General features: G+C 60.3%; 1 protein-coding gene and 1 long non-coding RNA gene across 2 annotated transcripts; both read left to right on the top strand.

The window, feature by feature from the left end:
* The first annotated feature begins 6,413 nt into the window (after positions 1-6,413).
* LOC135288454 (nephrin-like) lies at positions 6,414-15,678 on the top strand. The gene is made up of 6 exons (XM_064401845.1): positions 6,414-7,217; positions 8,061-8,201; positions 9,552-9,672; positions 9,920-9,960; positions 14,803-14,976; positions 15,520-15,678. Exons 1-6 carry the CDS (start codon positions 7,001-7,003, stop codon positions 15,639-15,641), a joined length of 816 nt encoding a protein of 271 aa, XP_064257915.1. The 5' UTR covers positions 6,414-7,000; the 3' UTR covers positions 15,642-15,678.
* Positions 15,679-18,368: 2,690 nt separating this feature from the next.
* On the top strand, positions 18,369-19,641 carry LOC135288588 (uncharacterized). Its single transcript, XR_010351645.1, has 3 exons — positions 18,369-18,481; positions 18,832-18,995; positions 19,443-19,641. It is a non-coding gene; the product is annotated as an uncharacterized LOC135288588 (long non-coding RNA).
* The last annotated feature ends 2,562 nt before the right edge of the window (positions 19,642-22,203 follow it).

Genomic DNA, 22,203 nt, shown 5'->3' with positions numbered 1-22,203 from the left:
AGCGAGGGACGGACACCCATGAGTGAACTGGGCAAACTGGGATGTACTGGGAGGGACTGGGGGGGCCCCGCTGAGCGCCAGCAGCGAGGGACGGACACCCGTGAGTGAACTGGGCAAACTGGGATGTACTGGGATATACTGGGAGGGACTGGGGGGCGCCCCGCTGAGCGCCAGCAGCGAGGGACGGACACCGGTGAGTGAACTGGGATGTACTGGGATGTACTGGGATGGACTGGGATGGACTGGGGGGCCCCGCTGAGCGCCAGCAGCGAGGGACGGACACCGGTGAGTGAACTGGGATATACTGGGATATACTGGGAGGGACTGGGGGCGCCCCGCTGAGCACCAGCAGCGAGGGACGGACACACGTGAGTGAACTGGGATGTACTGGGATATACTGGGATGGACTGGGATGGACTGGGGGGCCCCGCTGAGCGCCAGCAGCGAGGGACGGACACCGGTGAGTGAACTGGGATATACTGGGATATACTGGGATAGACTGGGATGGACTGGGGGGCCCCGCTGAGCGCCAGCAGCGAGGGACGGACACCGGTGAGTGAACTGGGATGTACTGGGATGGACTGGGATGGACTGGGGGGCGCCCCGCTGCGCGCCAGCAGCGAGGGACGGACACACGTGAGTGAACTGGGATATACTGGGATATACTGGGATGGACTGGGATGGACTGGGGGCGCCCCGCTGAGCGCCAGCAGCGAGGGACAGACACACGTGAGTGAACTGGGATATACTGGGATATACTGGGATGGACTGGGATGGACTGGGGGGCACCCCGCTGAGCGCCAGCAGCGAGGGACAGACACACGTGAGTGAACTGGGCAAACTGGGATATACTGGGAGGGACTGGGATGGACTGGGGGGCACCCCGCTGAGCGCCAGCAGCGAGGGACGGACACCCGTGAGTGAACTGGGATGTACTGGGATGTACTGGGACAGACCCCGGTGAGTGAACTGGGCAAACTGGGATGTACTGGGAGGGACTGGGAGGGACTGGGGGGGCCCCGCTGAGCGCCAGCAGCGAGGGACAGACACACGTGAGTGAACTGGGCAAACTGGGATGTACTGGGATGGACTGGGATGTACTGGGATATACTGGGATGGACTGGGGGCGCCCCGCTGAGCGCCAGCAGCGAGGGACAGACACCAGTGAGTGAACTGGGATGTACTGGGATGTACTGGGAGGCACTGGGGGCGCCCCGCTGAGCGCCAGCAGCGAGGGACAGACACACGTGAGTGAACTGGGCAAACTGGGATGTACTGGGAGGGACTGGGATGGACTGGGGGCGCCCCGCTGAGCGCCAGCAGCGAGGGACCCACCCCGGTGAGTGAACTGGGCAAACTGGGATGCACTGGGATGGACTGGGATGGACTGGGGGCGCCCTGCTGAGCGCCAGCAGCGAGGGACAGACACACGTGAGTGAACTGGGATGGACTGGGATATACTGGGATGGACTGGGATGGACTGGGGGGTCCCGCTGAGCGCCAGCAGCGAGGGACGGACACACGTGAGTGAACTGGGATATACTGGGATATACTGGGAGGGACTGGGGGGCGCCCCGCTGAGCCCCAGCAGCAAGGGATAGACACCGGTGAGTGAACTGGGCAAACTGGGATATACTGGGAGGGACTGTGTGGGACTGGGAGGGGACTGGGAGGGACTGGGTTATACTGGGAGGGACTGGGATGAACTGGGAGGGAACTGGGATGAACTGGGAGGGAACTGGGAGGGAACTGGGAGGGACTGGGAGGGAACTGGGATGAACTGGGAGGGAACTGGGAGGGAACTGGGAGGGACTGGGAGGGAACTAGGAGGGGACTGGGACAAACTGGGACAAACTGGGAAACACTGGGATGGACTAGGAGGGACTGTGTGGGACTGGGAGGGGACTGGGAGGGACTGGGTTATACTGGGAGGGACTGGGATGAACTGGGAGGGAACTGGGAGGGACTGGGAGGGAACTGGGAGGGGATTGGGACAAACTGGGAAACACTGGGAGGGACTGGGAGGGCAACTATGTTATACTGGAATATACTGGGGGGGACTGGGAGGGACAGGGGGGGACTGGGCGGGACTGGGAGGGACTGGGAGGGGATTGGCTCACACTGGGCTATACTGGGCTATACTGGGCTGTACTGGGAGTGCCCCCTGTGCCCGCAGGGGGGCGGAGCCTTCTCGAACGTGACGCTGCGGGGGCGGGGCCAGGACCACGGCTCCGCCCTGGTGTGCGAGGCCGAGACGGCGGGGGTGGGGACACGGAGCGTGAGCGTGACCCTGAGCGTGAGCCGTGAGCCTTACTGGTTATACTGGTTATACTGGTTATACTGGGAGTGGGGCTGGGGGCACGGAGCGTGACCCTGAGCGTGAGCCGTGAGCGCACTGGGCATACTGGTTATACTGGTTATACTGGGAATGGGGCTGGGGGCACGGAGCGTGACCCTGAGCGTGAGCCGTGAGCCTTACTGGTTATACTGGTTATACTGGGAGAGACTGGGAGTGGGGCTGGGGGCACGGAGCGTGACCCTGAGCGTGAGCCGTGAGCCTTACTGGTTATACTGGTTATACTGGTTATACTGGGAGTGGGGCTGGGGGCACGGAGCGTGACCCTGAGCGTGAGCCGTGAGCCTTACTGGTTATACTGGTTATACTGGGAGAGACTGGGAGTGGGGCTGGGGGCACGGAGCGTGACCCTGAGCGTGAGCCGTGAGCGTACTGGGCATACTGGTTATACTGGTTATACTGGGAATGGGGCTGGGGGCACGGAGCGTGACCCTGAGCGTGAGCCGTGAGCGTACTGGTTATACTGGTTATACTGGTTATACTGGGAGTGGGGCTGGGGGCACGGAGCGTGACCCTGAGCGTCAGCCGTGAGCGTACTGGGCATACTGGGATATACTGGGAGAGACTGGGAGTGGGGCTGGGAGGGGTTTGGGAGGGACTGGAACAAACTGGGAGGGGACTGGGACGGAACTGGGACAAACTGGGAATGACTGGGAGGGGACTGGGGGATACTGGTTTATACCGGGAGGAGACTGGGAATGACTGGGAAGGGACTGGGGGATACTGGTTTATACTGGGAGGGACTGGGGAGGACTGGGAGGGGACTGGGGGATACTGGTTTGTACTGGGAGGGACTGGGGAGGTGTCCCTCTAAGGGGGCGTGTCCCTCTAAGGGGCGTGTCCCTCTCAGGGGGCGTGTCCCTCTGAAGGGGGCGTGTCCCTCTAAAGGGGGCGTGTCCCTCTAAAGGGGGCGTGTCCCTCTAAAGGGGGCGTGTCCCTCCAAGGGGGCGTGTCCCTCTAAGGGGGCGTGTCCCTCTAAAGGGGGCGTGTCCCTCCAAGGGGGCGTGTCCCTCTAAGGGGGCGCGTCCCGCTAAAGGGGGCGTGTCCCGCTCTGGCCCCGCCCCCAGACCCGCCCCAGGCGCTCTGGGTCGAGGCCCCGCCCCCCAACGCCACCTTCCGGGTGGGGGAGGGGCTGCGGCTGCTGTGCCACGCGCGGGGGGGGCACCCCGCCCCCCGCCTGGCCTGGAGCAAGGTGAGCGGCCCGAAACGGCCCGAAATTACCCCAAAACCAGCCCCGAGGCGTCCTCAGAATAGTCCCGACGTGTCCCAGGAACGGCCCCAAAAATTCACAAAATATTCACAAAAATTCACAAAATATTCACAAAAGTATCCCAAAAAATTCACAAAATATCCCAAAATATCCCCAAAAAATTCACAAAATATCCCAAAAATCTCCCCTAAAAATTAACAAAATATCCCCCAAAAAGCCTCCAAAATACCCCCAAAAATCTCAAAATTTCCCCCCAAAAATCCCAAAATCCCCTCCCAGTTCCCTCCCAGTTCCTCCCAGTTCCCTCCCAGTCCCTCCCAGTTCCCTCCCAGTCCCTCCCAGTCCCTCCCAGTCCCTCCCAGTTCCCTCACAGTTTGTCCCAGTCCCTCCCAGTTTGTCCCAGTCCCTCCCAGTTTGTCCCAGTCCCTCCCAGTGCATCCCAGTCCCTCCCAGTCCCTCCCAGTCCCCTCCCAGTTTGTCCCAGTCCCTCCCAGTTTGTCCCAGTCCCTCCCAGTTTGTCCCAGTCCCCCCCAGTTCCCTCCCAGTTCACTCCCAGTCCCTCCCAGTCCCTCCCAGTCCCTCCCAGTTTGTCCCAGTCCCTCCCAGTTTGTCCCAGTCCCTCCCAGCTCAAGCCCCGCCCCCTCCCGCAGGACGGGCGCCCCCTGGCGGACGCCCCGCCGCAGAGCCGCTCGGGTCACGTGACCTCGCGGGCCCTGCACGTGACGGCCACGCCCAGCGACAACGGCGCCCCCTACCGGTGCGAGGCCGCGCCCGTCCGCCAGGGGGCGCCACCCACGCGCAGCGCCCCCGTGCGGCTGAGAGTGCTGTGTGAGGAACTGGGAGTACTGGTTTATACTGGGAGGGGCTGTGTGAGGAACTGGGAGCACTGGTTTATACTGGGAGGGACTGGGAGGGGCTGTGTGAGGAACTGGGAGCACTGGTTTATACTGGGAGGGACTGGGAGGGACTGGGAGGGGCTAGGAGGGACTGGAATCAAACTGGGATTCACTGGGAGTTACTGGAAGGTTACTGGTTCGTACTGGGAGGCACTGGGAGAGGAGAGGGTTGCACTGGTTTGTACTGGGAGGGGACTGGGTTATACTGGGATGAACTGGTGCCCTTGGGGGTGTGGCCACAGATGGGCGTGGCCTCCCTGTGCCCCTCCCAGTATAACCCAGTATAAACCAGTAACCCCAAATCCCCTCCCAGTAACCCCAAATCCCCTCCCAGTCCCTCCCAGTAATCCCCAGTCTGTCCCAGTAACCCCCAGTCCCTCCCAGCTCCCTCCCAGTAACCCCCAGTCCCTCCCAGTCCCTCCCATTCCCTCCCAGTCCCTCCCAGTTCATCCCAGTCCCTCCCAGTTCCAGCCCAGTCCGTCTCCATCTCGGTGTCCCCGCGGGAGCCCCGCCCAGGCCACGCCCTCACGGTCACGTGTCGCGCTGGCCCCGCCCACCCGGCCCCGGAGCTCTCCTGGATCCGCCCCGGCCACGCCCCGTGAGTGACCAGTATAAACCAGTATGGACCAGTATGGACCAGTACGGACCAGTACGGACCAGTACGGACCAGTACGGACCAGTACAGACCAGTACGGACCAGTACAGACCAGTACGGACCAGTACGGACCAGTACGGACCAGTACGGACCAGTATGGACCAGTACGGACCAGTATGGACCAGTATGGACCAGTACGGACCAGTACGGACCAGTATGGACCAGTACAGACCAGTATGGACCAGTAGGGACCAGTACAGACCAGTATGGACCAGTACGGACCAGTACAGACCAGTATGGACCAGTAGGGACCAGTACAGACCAGTACGGACCAGTACGGACCAGTACAGACCAGTGACCCCTGACACCCTTCCCAGTAACACCAGTGACTCCCCCAGTGTTCCCAGTTCCTCCCAGTATAAACCAGTAACCCCAAGCCCCCTTTAAACCACCCCCAATCTCCTCCCAGTATAACCCAGTCCCTCCCAGTTCCCCCCAATCCCCTCCCAGTCACTCCCAGTCCCTCCCAGTTCCCTCCCAGTACCTCCCAGTACCTCCCAGTCCATCCCAGTCCCTCCCAGTCCGTCCCAGTCCCTCCCACTCCCTCCCACTCCCCCCCCACTCCCCCCCCAGCCCCCCCAGTGTCTCCCAGTCCAAACCAGTAACCCCAGTTCCCCGCAGGGAGCCGGGGCTGCCCCTCCCCCCCAGCCCCGCCCCCCACGGCGGGGTCACGGTGGGGTCGCGGCTGCTCCTGCAGGGGGCGCTGTCGCTGCAGGACCAGCCAATCACGTGCCGCGCCTGGAGCGGGGGGCTGGGCGTGGCCGTAAGCTCCGCCCACGTGCTGCGCCTGCGCCGTGAGCACCGGGTTATACTGGGAGGGACTGGGAGGGAACTGGGGGGGACTGGGAGGGACTGGGAGGGGACTGGGAGTGAACTGGGAGGGACTGGGAGGGACTGGGAGGGAACTGGGAGGGAACTGGGAGGGACTGGGAGGGACTGGGATGGACTGGGAGGGACTGGGAGGGACTGGGGGGGGCTAGAAAGGGTTACTGGTTTATACTGGGTTATACTGGGAGGGACTGGGGAGGACTGGGAGGGTTTTAAAGCGTTACTGGTTTATACTGGAAGGGACTGGGGGGGTTATAAAAAGTTACTGGTTTATACTGGTTTGTACTGGTTTGTACTGGGGGGGACTGGGAGGGTTTTAAAGGGTTACTGGTTTATACTGGGACATACTGGGAGGGACTGGGAGGGAAGTGGGCGGGTCATAAAGACTTACTGGTTTTTACTGGGAAGGACTGGGATGTACTGGGTGGTTTATAAAGGGTTACTGGTTTATACTGGGACATACTGGGAGGGACTGGGAGGGTTATAAGTGGTTACTGGTTTATACTGGGAGGGACTGGGGGTTATAAAGGGTTTCTGGTTTATACTGGTTTGTACTGGGAGGGACTGGGGGGGTTATAAGAGTTACTGGTTTATACTGGGAGGGACTGGGAGCGACTGGGAGGGGTTACAAACTGCATTTGGGGTTACTGGTTTATACTGGTTTATACTGGGAACGGGTTTGGAAGGCACTGGGGGTTGCTGGGATGGAGCTGGGCGGCCCATACTGGTTTATACTGGTTTATACTGGTCCGTACTGGTTTGTACTGGTCCGTACTGGTGCAGACGCGCTGCTGATGACAGTGATGGGGTCCCTGGGGCCTAACTGGTTTATACTGGGACATACTGGGAACAGGTTTGGAAGGCACTGGGGGTTACTGGGGTGGAGCTGGGCGGCCCATACTGGTCCGTACTGGTTTATACTGGTTTATATTGGTCCATACTGGTGCGTACTGGTGCAGACGCGCCGCTGGTGACAGTCACAGCCTAACTGGGATGTACTGGTTTGTACTGGTTTATACTGGGAACGGGTTTGGAAGGCACTGGGGGTTACTGGGATGGAGCTGGGCGGCCCATACTGGTCCATACTGGTCTGTACTGGTCCGTACTGGTGTGTACTGGTGTGTACTGGTGCAGACGCGCCGGTGGTGAGCGCGGGCCCGTCGCCCGTGCTGGTTCCGGAAGGTTCCGAGGCCGTGCTGGGGCTGTCGGTGCGCGCCCATCCCCCACCCGAGCGCTGCGCCTGGAGCCTGCGGGGGAGGGGCATCAGCCCCGGTACTGGGGGGACTGGGATAAACTGGGATGGACTGGGAATGGGACTGGGAGGGAACTGGGACAGACTGGGAGGGACTGGGACAGACTGGGAGGGACTGGGAGGGACTGGGATGGACTGGGAGGGACTGGGAGGGACTGGGATGGACTGGGAGGGACTGGGATGGACTGGGAGGGACTGGGAGGGACTGGGAGGGACTGGGAGGGACTGGGATGGACTGGGAGGGACTGGGAGGGACTGGGATGGACTGGGAGGGACTGGGATGGACTGGGAGGGACTGGGATGGACTGGGAGGGACTGGGAGGGACTGGGAGGAACTGGGAGGGAACTGGGAGGGACTGGGATGGACTGGGAGGGACTGGGAGGGACTGGGACAGACTGAGAGGGGATTGGGAGGGGTAAAATGGAGATATGGGGTTACTGGTTTATACTGGTTTGGGGTTTGGGCTTACTGGGAGGGCCCTGGGGTGTTACTGGGAGCACTGGGATGGTTCCAGGGCATTACTGGGAGCACTGGGATGTTACTGGGAGGGCCCTGGGGTGTTACTGGGAGCACTGGGATGGTTCCAGGGCATTACTGGGAGCACTGGGATGTTACTGGGAGGGCCCTGGGGTGTTACTGGGAGCACTGGGATGGTTCCAGGGCATTACTGGGAGCACTGGGATGTTACTGGGAGGGCCCTGGGGTGTTACTGGGAGCACTGGGAGGTTACTGGGAGCACTGGGAAGGTTCCCCGGCTGTTACTGGGAGCACTGGGAGGGCACTGGGAGCACTGGGAGCTCCCCGTGCTTTCCGGTGTGGGCGTGGCCTCTCCCTGACCCCGCCCCTTTGGCCCCGCCCCCAGAGGGGTCCCCGCGGTTCCGGCAGTCGCCAGGGGGCGCTCTCGTCATCGCCAACGTCACCCGCGCCGACAGCGCCCCCTACCGGGTGTGGTGCCACAACGCCGAGGGCGGGGCCGGCGCTGACGTCACGCTGCTGGTCCAGGGTCCGGGACCCCCCGAAACGCCCCCAAATTCACCCGGAGTGAACCCAAAATCAGCCCCGAAACCAGCCCAGAATTCACCCCAAAATCTCCGCGAAACCAGCCCCAAATTCACCCGGAGTGAACCCAAAATCAGCCCAGAACCGCCCCCAAAGTCACCCGGAGTGAACCCAAAATCAGCCCCGAAACCAGCCCCAAAAGTACCCCCAAATTCACCCGGAGTGAACCCAAAATCAGCCCCGAAACGCCCCCAAAGTCACCGGGAGTGATCCCAAAATCAGCCCAGAATTCACCCCGAAACCAGCCCCAAATTCACCTGGAATGAACCCAAAATTGCCCCAAAATTACCTCAAAATTCACCCGGAATGAACCCAAAATCACCTCAAAACCAGCCCCAAATTCACCCCAAAATTATCCCCAAAACTTCCCCAAAATTCACCTGGAATGAACCCAAAATCACCCCAGAACCACCCCCGAAACCAGCCCCAAATTCACCCGGAATGAACCCAAAATTCACCCGGAATGAACCCAAAATCTCCCCGAAACCAGCCCCCAAAATTATCTCAAAATTCACCCGGAATGAACCCAAAATCACCCCAAAATTCACCCGGAATGACCCCAAAAATTATCCCTGAAACCAGCCCCAAAATTCAGCTGGAATTAACCCCAAATGACCCAAAAATTACCCCCGGAACCAGCCCAAAATTCACCCAAAATGAACACAAAATTCATCGCAAATTAACCCAAAATTACCCAGAAATGATCCAAAATCCTGCCCTGAAATTCCCCTCAATTCCACCCAGGACCCCCCAAATTCCCCTAAATCCCCCCAGGATTCCCCCAGATCCCTCCCAAATCCTCCCAAAATCCCACCAGGACCCCCCCCAAAATCCCCCTGACCCCCAGATCTCCCCCAAATCCCCTCAGGACTCCCCAAATCCCCCCAAAATCCCACCAGGACCTCCCAAATCCCCCCAAATCCGCCTCAAATCACCCCCAGGACCCCCCCAAATCCCCACAAACACCCCAAATCTCCCCCAAATGCCCCCCGACCCCCCCAGATGTCCCCAAAATCCCACCAGGACCCCCCAGATCACCCCAAGACCCCCTCAAATCCTCCCAAAATCCCCTCAGGACCCCCAAAATTGTCCCCAAATCCCCTCCAGGGGCCCCAAATCTCCCCAAAATCCCCCCCCCGACTGCCCAGAATCCCCCCAGGACCCCCCAGATCCCCCCAAAATTCCCTCAGGACCCCCCAAATCTCCCCAGATCTCCCCAAGACCTCCCCAATTCCCCCCCCGACCCCCCCAAATCCCCCCTGACCCCCCCTGACCCCCCCCTTTGCCCCCCCAGTGCCCCCCCGCATCGTCCGCGCCCCCGACCCGGTGGTGGTGGACGAGGGGGGGGAGGGGCAGCTGCTGTGCGAGGCCCAGGGCAGCCCCCTCCCCCCGGGCAGCGTGCGCTGGCTCGCCTGGTGAGGGGGCTTTGGGGGGCTATTTGGGGGGTCCTGGGGGGGTCCCGGGGGGGTTTGGGGGGATTTGGGGGATCCTGGGTGGGATTTGAGGGGTCCTGGCGGGGGTTTGGGGGGGATTTGGGGGGGTCCTGGGGGGGGCTTAGGGGGGGATTTGGGGGTTCTGGGGGGGATTTGGGGGTCCTGGGGGAATTTGGGGCGCCCTGGGGGGGATTTGGGGTGGTTTTGGGGGGATTTGGGGGGGGCCCAGGGCAGCCCCCTCCCCCGGGCAGCGTGCGCTGGGCTCGCCTGGTGAGGGGGGGCTGGGTTTAGGGGGATTTTGGGGGGTCCTGGGTGGGATTTGGGGGGGTTTGGGGGGGATTTGGGGGGTTCTGTGGGGGTTTAGGGGGGATTTGGGGGTCCTGGGGGGATTTGGGGGGGTTTAGAGGGGGATTTGGGGATCCTGGGGGATTTGGGGGTTCCTGGGGGGTCCTGGGGGGGATTTGGGGTGGTTTGGGGGGGATTTGGGGGGTCCAGGGGGGATTTGGGGGGGTCCTGGGGGGATTTGGGGGGGTTTAGAGGGGGATTTGGGGGGGATTTGGGGGGCATTTGGGGGGTCCTGGGAAGAATTTGGGCAGGTTTTGGGGGGGGATTTGGGGGGTCCTGGGGGGATTTAGGGGGGTCTTGAGGGGATTTGGGAGGGATCTGGGGGAATCCTGGGGGGATTTGGGGGGAAATTGGGGGGGGATTTGGGGAGATCTGGGGGGTCCCTAAAAGGATTTTTGGAGGATTTGGGGGTTCCTAGGGGATTTTCGGGGGGATTTGGGGGGTCCTGCGGGAATTTGGGCAGGTTTTTGGGGGGATTTGGGGGGTCCTGGGGGGGTTTGGGGGAGATTTGAGGGGATGTTGGGGGGTTTAGGAGGGATTTGGGGGGAATTTGGGGGAGATTTGGGGGGTTTGGGGGGGTTTGGGGGGGGGGTTAGGGGGGGATTTGGGGGGTCCTGGTGGGGATTTGGGGTTTCTGGGAGGGTCCTGGGGGAGATTTGGGGGGTCCTGGGAGGGTTTAGGGGGGATTTGGGCAGGGTTGGCGGGGGATTTGGGGTTTTGGGATATTTCCCGGATATTTTGGGTCAATTTTGATGCCATTTTTGGGTTATTTTGGGGCTATTTTGGGGTTATTTTTGGGGTTATTTCAAGTGCCATTTTTGGGTTATTTCAGGTCTCTGTTGGTGCTGGTTTTGGGTTATTTTTTGGGTTATTTTGGGTTATTTTTGGTGCCATTTTTGGGTTGGTTTTGGGGTTATTTCGGTGCCATTTTTGTGTTATTTTGGGCTCTTTTGGTTATTTCAGTGCCATTTTTGCATTATTTTGGGCTATTTTGGGCTATTTTTGGGTTATTTTTGGGTTATTTCAAGTCTCTGACGGTGCTATTTTTGGGTTAATTTTGGGTTATTTTGGGGTTATTTCAGTGCCATTTTTGGGTTATTTTTCGGTTATGTTTGGCTGTTTTGGGTTACTTTGTGTGCTACTTTTGGGGTTTTTTGGGTTATTTTGGGCTGTTTTGGGGTTATTTCAGGGCCATTTTTTGGTTATTTTAGGTCTCTGTTGGTGCTATTTTTAGGTTATTTTGGGGTTATTTTTGGGCTGTTGGGTTATTTTGGTGCTGGTTTGGGTTATTTTGGGTCTCGGTGCTATTTTTGGATTCTTTTTGGGCTGTTTTGGGGTTATTTTGGGGCCATTTTTGGGCTATTTTGGGGTTATTTCGGGTCTCTGTTGGAGTGCTATTTTTGGGCTGTTTTGGTGTTATTTTTGATCCCTGTTGGGGTGCTATTTTTGGGTTATTTTTTGGGGTTATTTCGGTGCCATTTTTGGGTTATTTTCGGTTTATTTTTGGGTTATTTCGGGTCTCTGTTGGTGCTATTTTTGGGTTATTTTGGGGTTATTTCAGTGCCATTTTTGGGCTATTTCGGGTCTCTGTTGGTGCTGGTTTTGGGTTATTTTTGGGTTATTTTGGGGGTTATTTCGGTGCCATTTTTGGGTTATTTTCGGGTTATTTCGGGTCTCTGTTGGGGTGCTATTTTGGGTTATTTTTGGGTTATTTTTGGGTTATTTTGGTTTGGTGCTGGTTTTGGGTTATTTTTTGGGTTATTTCGGGTCTCTGTTGGTGCTGGTTTTGGGTTATTTTTGGGTTATTTCGGGTCTCTGTTGGTGCTGGTTTTGGGTTATTTTTGGGTTATTTTTGGGTTATTTCGGGGCCATTTTTGGGTTATTTTCAGGTTATTTCGGGTCTCTGTTGGGGTGCTATTTTTGGGCTATTTTTGGGTTATTTTTGGGGTTACTGCGGTGCCATTTTTGGGTTATTTCGGGGCCATTTTTGGGTTATTTTTGGGTTATTTTGGGTCTCTGTCGGTGCTATTTTTGGGTTATTTTTGGGTTATTTTTGAGGTTATTTTGGGGCTATTTCAGTGCCATTTTGGGGTTATTTCGGGTCCCTGTTGGGGTGCTATGTTTGGGTCAATTTTTGGGCTATTTTGGGGTTATTTCTGGGCCATTTTTTGGGCTATTTTTGGGTTATTTTTGGGTTATTTGGGGGTTATTTCGGTGCCATTATGGGGTTATTTCGGTGCCATTTTTGGGCTGTTTTGGGGTTATTTCAGTGCCATTTTTGGGCTGTTTTTGGGGTTATTTTGGGCCGTTTTTTGGGGTTATTTTTTGGGGTTATTTCGGTGCCATTTTTGGGCTGTTTTGGGGTTATTTCGGGGCTGTTTTTGGGCTGTTTTGGGGTTATTTTTTGGGCAGTTTTGGGGTTACTTCGGGCCATTTTTGGGCTGTTTTGGGGTTATTTTTTGGGCTGTTTTGGGGTTATTTCGGGGCCGTTTTTGGGCAGTTTTGGGGTTATTTTTTGGGCAGTTTTGGGGTTATTTCGGGGCCGTTTTTGGGCTGTTTTGGGGTTATTTCGGGCCATTTTTGGGCTGTTTTGGGGTTATTTTTTGGGCAGTTTTGGGGTTACTTCGGGCCATTTTTGGGCTGTTTTGGGGTTATTTTTTGGGCTGTTTTGGGGTTATTTCGGGGCCGTTTTTGGGCTGTTTTGGGGTTATTTCGGGGCTGTTTTTGGGCTGTTTTGGGGTTATTTTTTGGGCTGTTTTGGGGTTATTTTTTGGGGCAGTTTTGGGGTTATTTCGGGCCGTTTTTGGGCTGCTTTGGGGTTATTTTTTGGGCTGTTTTGGGGTTATTTCGGGCCGTTTTTGGCAGTTTTGGGGTTATTTTTTTGGCTGTTTTGGGGTTACTTTGGGCCGTTTTTGTTTTTGGGCAGTATGGGGAGGGGGGGGGGGGGGGGGGGGGGTGGGGGGGGGGGGGTTTTTTGGGCTGTTTTGGGGTAACTTCGGGCCATTTTTTGGGCAGTTTTGGGGTTATTTTTTTGGGCTGTTTTGGGGTTCCTTCGGGCGTTATTGGGCTGTTTTGGGGTTATTTTTGGGCTGTTTTGGGGTTATTTCGGGGCCGTTTTTGGGCTGTTTGGGTTATTTCGGGGCCTGTTTTTGGGCTGTTTTGGGGTTATTTTTTGGGCTGTTTTGGGTTATTTTTTGGGCAGTTTTGGGGTTATTTCGGCGTTTTTGGGCTGCTTTGGGGTTATTTTTTGGGCTGTTTTGGGGTTATTTCGGGGCCGTTTTTGGGCTGTTTTGGGGTTATTTTTTGGGCTGTTTTGGGGTTATTTCGGGGCTGTTTTTGGGCTGTTTTGGGGTTATTTCGGGGCCGTTTTTGGGCTGTTTTGGGGTTATTTTGGGTGGCCGTTTTTGGGGCTTGGGTTATTTTGGGCTGTTTTGGGGTTATTTCGGGGCGTTTTTGGGCCGTTTTTGGGGTTATTTTTTGGGCTGTTTTGGGGTTATTTCGGGGGCCGTTTTTGGGCTGTTTTGGGGTTATTTCGGGGCTGTTTTTGGGCTGTTTTGGGGTTATTTTTTGGGCTGTTTTGGGGTTATTTTTTGGGCAGTTTTGGGGTTATTTCGGGCCGTTTTTGGGCTGCTTTGGGGTTATTTTTTGGGCTGTTTTGGGGTTATTTCGGGCCGTTTTTGGGCAGTTTTGGGGTTATTTTTTTGGCTGTTTTGGGGTTACTTTGGGCCGTTTTTGGGCAGTTTTGGGGTTATTTTTGGGCAGTTTTGGGCTTATTTTTTGGGCTGTTTTGGGGTAACTTCGGGCATTTTTGGGCAGTTTGGGGTTATTTGGGCTGTTGGGGTGGGGTTCCTTCGGGCCGTTTTTGGGCTGTTTTGGGGTTATTTTTTGGGCTGTTTTGGGTTATTTCGGGCTGTTTTGGGCTGTTTTGGGGTTATTTCGGGGCCGTTTTGGGCTGTTTTGGGGTTATTTGGGGCCGTTTTTGGGGCTGTTTTGGGGTTATTTTTTGGGCTGTTTTGGGGTTATTTCGGGGCGTTTTGGGCTGTTTTGGGGTTATTTCGGGGCCGTTTTTGGGGTGTTTTGGGGTTATTTTGGTTGGCTGTTTTGGGGTTATTTCGGGGCCGTTTTTGGGGCTTATTTTGGGGTTATTTTTGGGGCTGTTTTTGGGGTTATTTCGGGGCCGTTTTTTGGGGTTATTTTGGGGTTATTTTTGGGCTGTTTTGGGGTTATTTCGGGGCGTTTTTGGGTTATTTTTGGGGTTATTTCGGTGCATTTTTGGGCTGTTTTGGGGTTATTTTTTGGGCAGTTTTGGGTTATTCGGGCCGTTTTTGGGCAGTTTTGGGGTTATTTTTGGGCAGTTTTGGGGTTACTTCGGGCGTTTTTGGGCTGTTTTGGGGTTATCTTGGGGCAGTTTGGGGTTATTTCGGGGCGTTTTTGGGTGTTTTGCGGGTCTTTTTTGGGCAGTTTTGGGGTTATTGGGGTTTTTGGGCAGTTTTGGGGTTACTTCGGGCCGTTTTGGTATTGGGCAGTTTTGGGGTTTGGTTCTTCGGGCCGTTTTGGGCCGTTTGGGGTTATTTTGGGGCCGTTTTTGGGCAGTTTTGGGCAGTGGTTGGGGTATTTCAGTGCCATTTTTGGGCTGTTTTGGGGTTATTTTTTGGGCAGTTTTGGGCTGTTTTGGGGTTATTTTTTGGGCAGTTTTGGGGTTCCTTCGGGCCGTTTTTGGGCTGTTTCCTGTTAACCCTTGCCCGCCGTGTCCCCCCCGGTGCGCAGGGCGAGGCGGGCTCGCGGGCTGGCGCTGCCGCCGGGGCTGGAGCCGCTGCCGGGGGGTGCCGGGGGCGCCTGCGGGTCTCGGGGGCGCGCGGGAGCTGGGGGGGCCCTACGAGTGCCGCGTGGACTCGGGGGTGCCGCCCCCCGCCCGCGCCGTCGTGCGCCTGCTCGTCACCTGTGAGAGGGGGCGGGGCTAAGGGGCTGGGGGCGGAGCTAAACGGGCTGGGGGAGGGGTTAAATCAGGGTGGGGAGGGGCTAAAGGGGTGTGGGAGGGGCTAAACGGGCCAGGGGAGGGGTTAAAGGGGTGTGGGAGGGGTTAAAGGGGGTGTGGGAGCGGTTAAAGGGGTGTGGGAGGGGGTAAAGGGGTGTGGAGGGCTAAAGGGGGTGGGGTTAACCAGGGAGGGTTTAATGGGAGAATGGGAGGGGTTGAAGGGGCGGGGCCTAAGGGGGAGGGGTTAGAGGGGGAGGGGTTAGAGGGGGAGGGGCTAATTGAAGGGGACAGGACAGTGGGGGAGGAGCTAAAGGAGGTGGGGCTAATGAGCATGCTAATGAGGAGGCGCAAAGGAGGAGGACAAAATAGGGAAGGGCGGAGCTAAACAAAGTGGGACAAAGGGGAGGAGCCAAATGTGGGCGTGGCCAGAGCAGCAGTACCCCTGATGGTGAACCAATGAGAGCGTCCAACAGGGGGCACCCTCCTCCTGACCCCGCCCCCTTTTCCAGACGGCCCCGAGATGGAGGCGGAGCCAGAGGAGGGGGCGGAGCGGGGGTGGTGCTGGTGCCCGAGGGGGCGGAGTCAGCGACGCTGCGGTGCCGAGCGCGGGGCGTGCCGGGGGTGGAGCTGAGCTGGGAGAGGAACGGGAGGAGCCTGAGCCCCGGGGAGCCGGGGGTGAGGGACTGGGGGGACTGGGAGGGACTGGGAGGGGACTGGGATATACTGGGAGGGACTGGGAGGGACTGGGAGGGGAATGGGAGGGACTGAGATGGACTGGGAGGGACCTGGACTGGAACTGGGAGGTACTGGGAGGAACTGGGATAGACTGGGATGGACTGGAGATGATTGGAAGGGACTGGGAGGGAACTGGAATGAACTGAAGTGATCTGGGGTCACTTGATCAAACTGGGCCATACTGGTATGAACTGGATGGACTGGGGGCAACTGGGCAGAACTCCAGTCCCCTTCCCAGTTTCCCCCCCAATCCCCTCCCAGTTCCCTCCAACTCCCTCCCAGTTCCTTCCCAGTATAAACCAGTAACACCTAAGTTCCCTCCCAGCCCCTCCCAGTCCCCTCCTAGTCCATCCCAGTTCCGCCCAGTTCCGTCCCAGTCCCCCTCCCAGTCCATCCCAGTATCGCCCCTCCCCTCCCAGTTCCCTCACAGTTCCCTCCCAGTTCCTCCCAGTATAAACCAGTAACATCTAAGTTCCCTCCCAGTCCCTCCCAGTCTCTGCCAGTCCCTGCCATTCCCCTCCCAGTCCATCCCAGTCCCTCCCAGTTCCCTCCCAGTCCCTCCCAGTATATCCCAGTATAAACCAGTAACCCTTTAAAACCCTCCCAGTCCCCTCCCAGTTTCGTCCCAGTTCCTCCCAGTCCCTCCCAATCCCCTCCCAGTCTCTCCAGTCCCTCCCAGTATATCCCCAGTCCAGCCCAGTCACTCCACACTCCCCTCCCAGTTCCCTCCCAGTGCCCTCCCAGTCCCCCCCAGTGCCCTCCCAGTCCCTCCCAGTTTGTCCCAGTTTGTCCCAGTCCCCCCCAGTGCCCTCCCAGTCCCTCCCAGTTTGTCCCAGTCTCTCCCAGTCCCTCCCAGTCCCCTCCCAGTGCCCCTCCCAGTCCCTCCCAGTCCCTCCCAGTGCCCTCCCAGTCCCCCCCAGTGCCCTCCCAGTCCCTCCCAGTCCCTCCCAGTCCTCCCAGTTCCCTCCCAGTCCCTCCCAGTCCCTCCCAGTCCCTTCCCAGTTCCCTCCCAGTCCCCTCCCAGTCCCTTCCCAGTTCTTTCCCAGTCCCTCCCAGTCCCCCCCCAGTTCACCCCCAGTCCCTCCCAGTCCATCCAGTTCCCTCCCAGTCCCCCCCAGTCCCTCCCAGTCCATTCCAGTTCCCTCCCAGTCCATCCCAATCCCTCCCCAGTGCCCTCTCAGTCCCTCCCAGTCCATCCCAGTTCCTCCCAGTCCCTCCCAGTCCCTCCCAGTTCCCTCCAGTTCCCCCCAGTCCCTCCCAGTCCCTCCCAGTCCCCTCCCACTCCCCTCCCAGTCCCCTCCCACTCCCCTCCCAGTCCCTCCCAGTCCCTCCCAGTCCCTCCCAGTCCCCTCCCACTCCCCTCCCAGTCCCTCCCACTCCCCTCCCAGTCCCTCCCAGTCCCTCCCAGTCCCTCCAGTCCCCTCCCACTCCCCTCCCAGTCCCTCCCAGTCCCCCCCAGTCCCTCCCAGTGCCGGGCTGACCCCAGTGCCCCCGTACTGGTCCCAGTTCGCCGTTCCGGGAGCGGCAGTGGCGCGAGGGCCCCTGGACCAGCTCGCTGCTCACCGTGGCCAACGTCACCGCGGCCCGGGCGCGCCTGCGCCGCCGCTTCCTGCGGGGCCCCCAGTCCGCCCCAGTCCCTCCCAGTTCAGCCCAGTCCCCCCGCTACCGCTACCTGAACGTGCCCCCGGCGCCGGACTGGGAGCACTGGGAGCACTGGGAGCGCGGGGGGGGGCGAGAACGGCACCGTGGGCGTCTTCGAGTGCGGTGGCCACCAACGGGAGGGGCACGGCCAGGAGGAGGCTGCGGCTGCGGCTGGGTGGGTGGGCACTGGGACATACTGGGGACGGACTGGGAATGGGACTGGGGGGGACTGGGATCGACTGGGAATGGGACTGGGATCAACTGGTACGGACTGGGAATGGGAATGGGGGGGACTGGGAGGGACTGGGAATGGGACTGGGATAAACTGGGACAGACTGGGAGGGACTGGGACAGACTGGGAATGGGACTGGGATCAACTGGTACGGACTGGGAATGGGAATGGGGGGGACTGGGAGGGACTGGGAGGGACTGGGAGGGACTGGGATCAACTGGGATGGACTGGGAATGGGACTGGGGGGGGACTGGGGGGGACTGGGAGGGACTGGAGGGGATTGGGAGGGACTGGAGGATGATGGGACTGGGATAAACTGGGACGGACTGGGAGGGGATTGGGAGGGACTGGGAGGGACTGGGGGGGACTGGGAGGGGATTGGGAGGGACTGGGACAGACTGGGAATGGGACTGGGATCAACTGGGACCGACTGGGAGGGGATTGGGAGGGACTGGGAGGGGATTGGAGGGACTGGGAAGGACTGGGAGGGACTGGGAGAAGATTGAGGGGGACTGGGAAGGATCACACTGGACGGTCACTGGGCCATACTGGGAGCACTGGGCTGTACTGGGAGCACACTGGGAGATCATTGGTCCATACTGGGAGCACTGGGATCACACTGGGCTGCACTGGGAGCACTGGTCCATACTGGGTGGTCACTGGCCCATACTGGGAGGTCACTGGGCTGTGCTGGGTCCATACCGGTATCACACTGGTCCGTACTGGTCCGTACTGGTTCCTCTGTGTGCAGACCGGCCGGATCCGCCGCGGGCGCTGCGCCTCTGGGGCCGCTCGGGCTCCTGGCTGGGCCTGGCCTGGGAGCCGGGCTGGGACGGGGGCCTGCCCCAGCACTTCCTGCTCCGGTAGGGGGCGCCCCGCGCCGCTTCTGCCGCGCCCGCCCCCACTTCCGGTCCTGTAAAGCGGCCCCCGGGGCCCTCCCGGTGGCTAAACCCCAACTTCCGGTTGTGTTGCATCACTTCCGGTCCGCCCACCCGAGCTTCCGGCCCCAAAATTCTGTTCCTTTCTCTCCCCCACCGCAACTTCCGGTTCTGTTGTGTCTCACTTCCGCCCCGCCCACACGCGATTTCCGGTTCCTTTAATGGTTCCCTGCGTGGCCCCGCCCCTCCTTTTGCCTCCTCCGGGGTTTCCCGGCCCCTCCCCCTTTCACTTCCGGCCCCGCCCCCTTCACTTTCCCTCTGCCCCTCCCCCACAGCGCGGAGGGCCCGGACGCCCCTCCCCCACCCGCCGCCCTCGTCACTTCCGGTTTCTCCCTCCCGCTGGGCGGGCTCCGCCCGGCCACGCCCTATGACGTCACCCTGCGCGCCCGCAACGCCCGCGGGGACAGCGCCCCCGTGCGGCTGAGAGCCGTCACTTCCGGTAGGGAAATGGGGCCAAAAACCCCAAAATTGGGAAAGGGGGCGGGGCCTGGAGGTGACGTCAGAGGGAGAGTGGGAACAAAATGGCGGCCGGAAGTGGTGAAGGGTTACTTCCGGCTGCAAACCGGAAGCTGCCGGGCAGGGGGTTTTTTTTTGTAACCGGATGTTGCCGGGATGAAACCGGAAATGGGGTGAGGAAAACCGGATGTGGGTGGGAAAACCGGAAGTCGCTGCTTTAGTGGCAAAATTGAAGTGAAAATGGAAACCGGAACCGGAAGCTCGAGCAGCACAGGAAGTGAGGGATTTAAAAACCGGAAGCAGCCTGAGGAACGGCTGCAAGGGGGTGGGCGTGGCCAAAGCGCAGTGCAGGCTGGGTTGGGACCCGAAGTGAACCGGAAGTGGCTGCAATCTGACCGGAAGTTCCTTTTTTCCCTTTCCCCGCCCCCAGCCCTGCCCGAGGCCCCGCCCCCGGCGCGGGAGGGAGCCGGCGGCGCCCCCTGGTGGCGGGGGAGGACCCGCTGTGGCCCGTCCTGCAGGGGGCGCTGTGCGCCCTGGGGGGGCTCCTCCTCCTGGCCGGGCTGGGGGCGGGGCTCGGCTGCTGCTACTTCCGGTGGGGCGGGGCGGCGCCGCCGCGAGGCCGCGGAGGGGGCGGGGACGGTGAGGGGGGAGGGGCAAAGCCGGGAGTGGGGGAGGGGCGATTTACGGGGGGGCAGGGATTGGGTGGGGGAGGGGGCGATTATAAAGGTGGGGGGAGGGGCGGTTTGGGGTGGGGGAGGGTTTTCAGGGTGGGGGAGGGGCGCAGAACTGGATGGGGGAGGGGCGGCTTGGAGGGTGGGGGAGGGGCAATTTTGGGTTGTGGGAGGGGCAGGTTTGGGGTGGGGGAGGGGCGGATTTCGGGCTGGGGGAGGGGCAGGTTTGGGGTGGGGGAGGGGCAGTTTCCCGGGTGGGGGAGGGGCTGTTTCCCGGGTGGGGGAGGGGCTGTTTCCCGGGTGGGGGAGGGGCTGTTTCCCGGGTGGGGGAGGGGCGGTTTCAGACCCAGCCCCGGATTTGGGGGGGCGGGGGAGGGGCCGTGTCTGACCCCGCCCCCGCCCCGCCCCAGCCCAGCGCCGGCCCCGCCCCCTGGGAGCCCCCCGAGGGGGAGTGGGGGAGGGGCGGGGCGGAGCCGCACCCCTACGAGGAGGCGGAGCCGTGGGGGGGCTACGAGGAGGTGAGGGGGGAGGGGGCCGGGGTGGGGGAGGGGCAGAGGGGGCAGCGGGGGGGGGGCGGGGGGAGGGGCTGCAGGAGGGGGTCTGGGGGTGGGGGAGGGGCAGGGAAGGAGCCCAAGAGATGGGGGAGGGGTCTGGGGTGGGGGAGGGGCAGGGCAGCTCAGCCTGAGGTGGGGGGAGGGGCGCAGGAGCTGCTTTGGAGGGTGGGGGAGGGCAGTGGGTGGGGCCCGGGGGGTGGGGGAGGGGCAGTGGGACAATCCAGGGGTGGGGGGAGGGGCAGAGGGTAGGGTCCGGGGGTGGGGGAGGGGTGGAGGGCAGACCGCGGCCCCTCCCCCACCCCCGCCCCTCCCCCCAGGTGCCCCCGGAGCCGCTCGTGACCCCCCAGGGGGAGCTGGTCTGAGGGGGCGGGGCCTCGGCGAGCCCCACCCACAAATAACCACGCCCCTTCCCAGCTCAAAACCCGTGCCGTGTAATTCATTCCCAGTTCAAACCAGTCCAGCCCGGTTCCTTCCCAGTTAAAACCAGTCCCTCCCAGTCTCCACCAATCCCCTCCCAGTATAACCAGTCCATCCCAGTTCCCTCCCAGTCCCCCCAATCCCCTCCCAGTCCATCCCAGTCCCTTCCAGTCCCCTCCCATTCCGTCCCAGTATAACAGTGCCTCCCAGTATAACCCAGTCCCCCCCCAATCCCCTCCCAGTCCCTCCCAGTATAAACCAGTATAACCCAGTCCCCCTCCCAGTCCATCCCAGTCACGCCCAGCTCCGTGTGCAGCCCTCAACTCTGCCTTTATTGCGCTCCCAGTTTGTCCCAGTTTGTCCCAGTTTGTCCCGGTCCCTCCCGGTCCCTCCCAGTACGTCCCAGTCTGCCCAGTCCGGCGCTATCTCAGTCCAGTTTCTTCTTCTCGCGCTGCTTGCGCCGCACGACCTCCAGGTTGCGCTCCTTCCACTGGCTCTTGCGCAGCTTGATGGCCGGCTGCCCACGTACTTCCCTGCAAACTGGTTATACTGGGACGGACTGGGAGCACTGGGACAGGCCCGATGGGCCGGCTGCCCACGTACTTCCCTGCAAACTGGGTTATACTGGACGGACTGGGAGCACTGGGACAGCCCGATGGGCCGGCTGCCCACGTACTTCCCTGCACACCGGGGTTACTGGTTTATACTGGGAGCACTGGATGGACTGGAGGGGACTGTGGGCGACTGGGAGGTTGGGGGTCCCCAAGGTTCCCACCATGGCGCCAGTCCCTGCAATGTCCCCAATCCCCCCGATGTCCCCAATGATGTCCCCAATGTCCCCAGGGGAGTCCCCTCACCGTTCACCTCGCGCATGGCCCTGACGTACTGCAATCCCCCCAATGTCCCCGATGTCCCCGATGTCCCCAGTGTCCCCAGTGTCCCCAATCCCCCCGATGTCCCTGATCCCCCTCAGTGTCCCCAGGCTGTCCCCAATGTCCCCAAGGTGTCCCCTCATTGTCCCCAATGTCCCCTCACCGTTCATCTCGCGCATGGCCCTGATGTCCCCAGTGTCCCCAATCCCCCCCGATCCCCCGATGTCCCCAAACCCCCAATGTTCCTGATCCCCCCAATGTCCCCAGTGTCCCCAAGGTGTCCCCGTTGTCCCCTCACCATTCATCTCGCGCATGGCCCTGATGTACCCCGATGTCCCCAATGTCTCCAATCTCCTCAATCCCCCCAATGTCCCCGATCCCCCTCAGTGTCCCCAATGTCCCCAGGGTGTCCCCAATCCCCCCAGTGTCCCCAATGTCCCCCAGGTGTCCCCAATGTGTTCCCTCGTTGTCCCCTCACCGTTCATCTCGCGCATGGCCCTGACGTACCCAGTGTCCCCGATGTCCCCAATGTCCCAATCCCCCCAATGTCCCCAATCCCCCTCAGTGTCCCTGATCCCCCCAATGTCCCCAGGCTGTCCCCAATGTCCCCAGGGTGTCCCCAGGGTGTCCCCTCACCGTTCATCTCGCGCATGGCCCTGACGTACCCCCATGTTCCC

Source organism: Passer domesticus, chromosome 33 (assembly GCF_036417665.1).
Source record: "Passer domesticus isolate bPasDom1 chromosome 33, bPasDom1.hap1, whole genome shotgun sequence".
Taxonomy (NCBI): Eukaryota; Metazoa; Chordata; class Aves; order Passeriformes; family Passeridae; genus Passer; species Passer domesticus.
The sequence above is the reverse complement of the archived record's forward strand: the minus strand, read 5'-3'. Positions and strand labels throughout refer to the sequence as shown.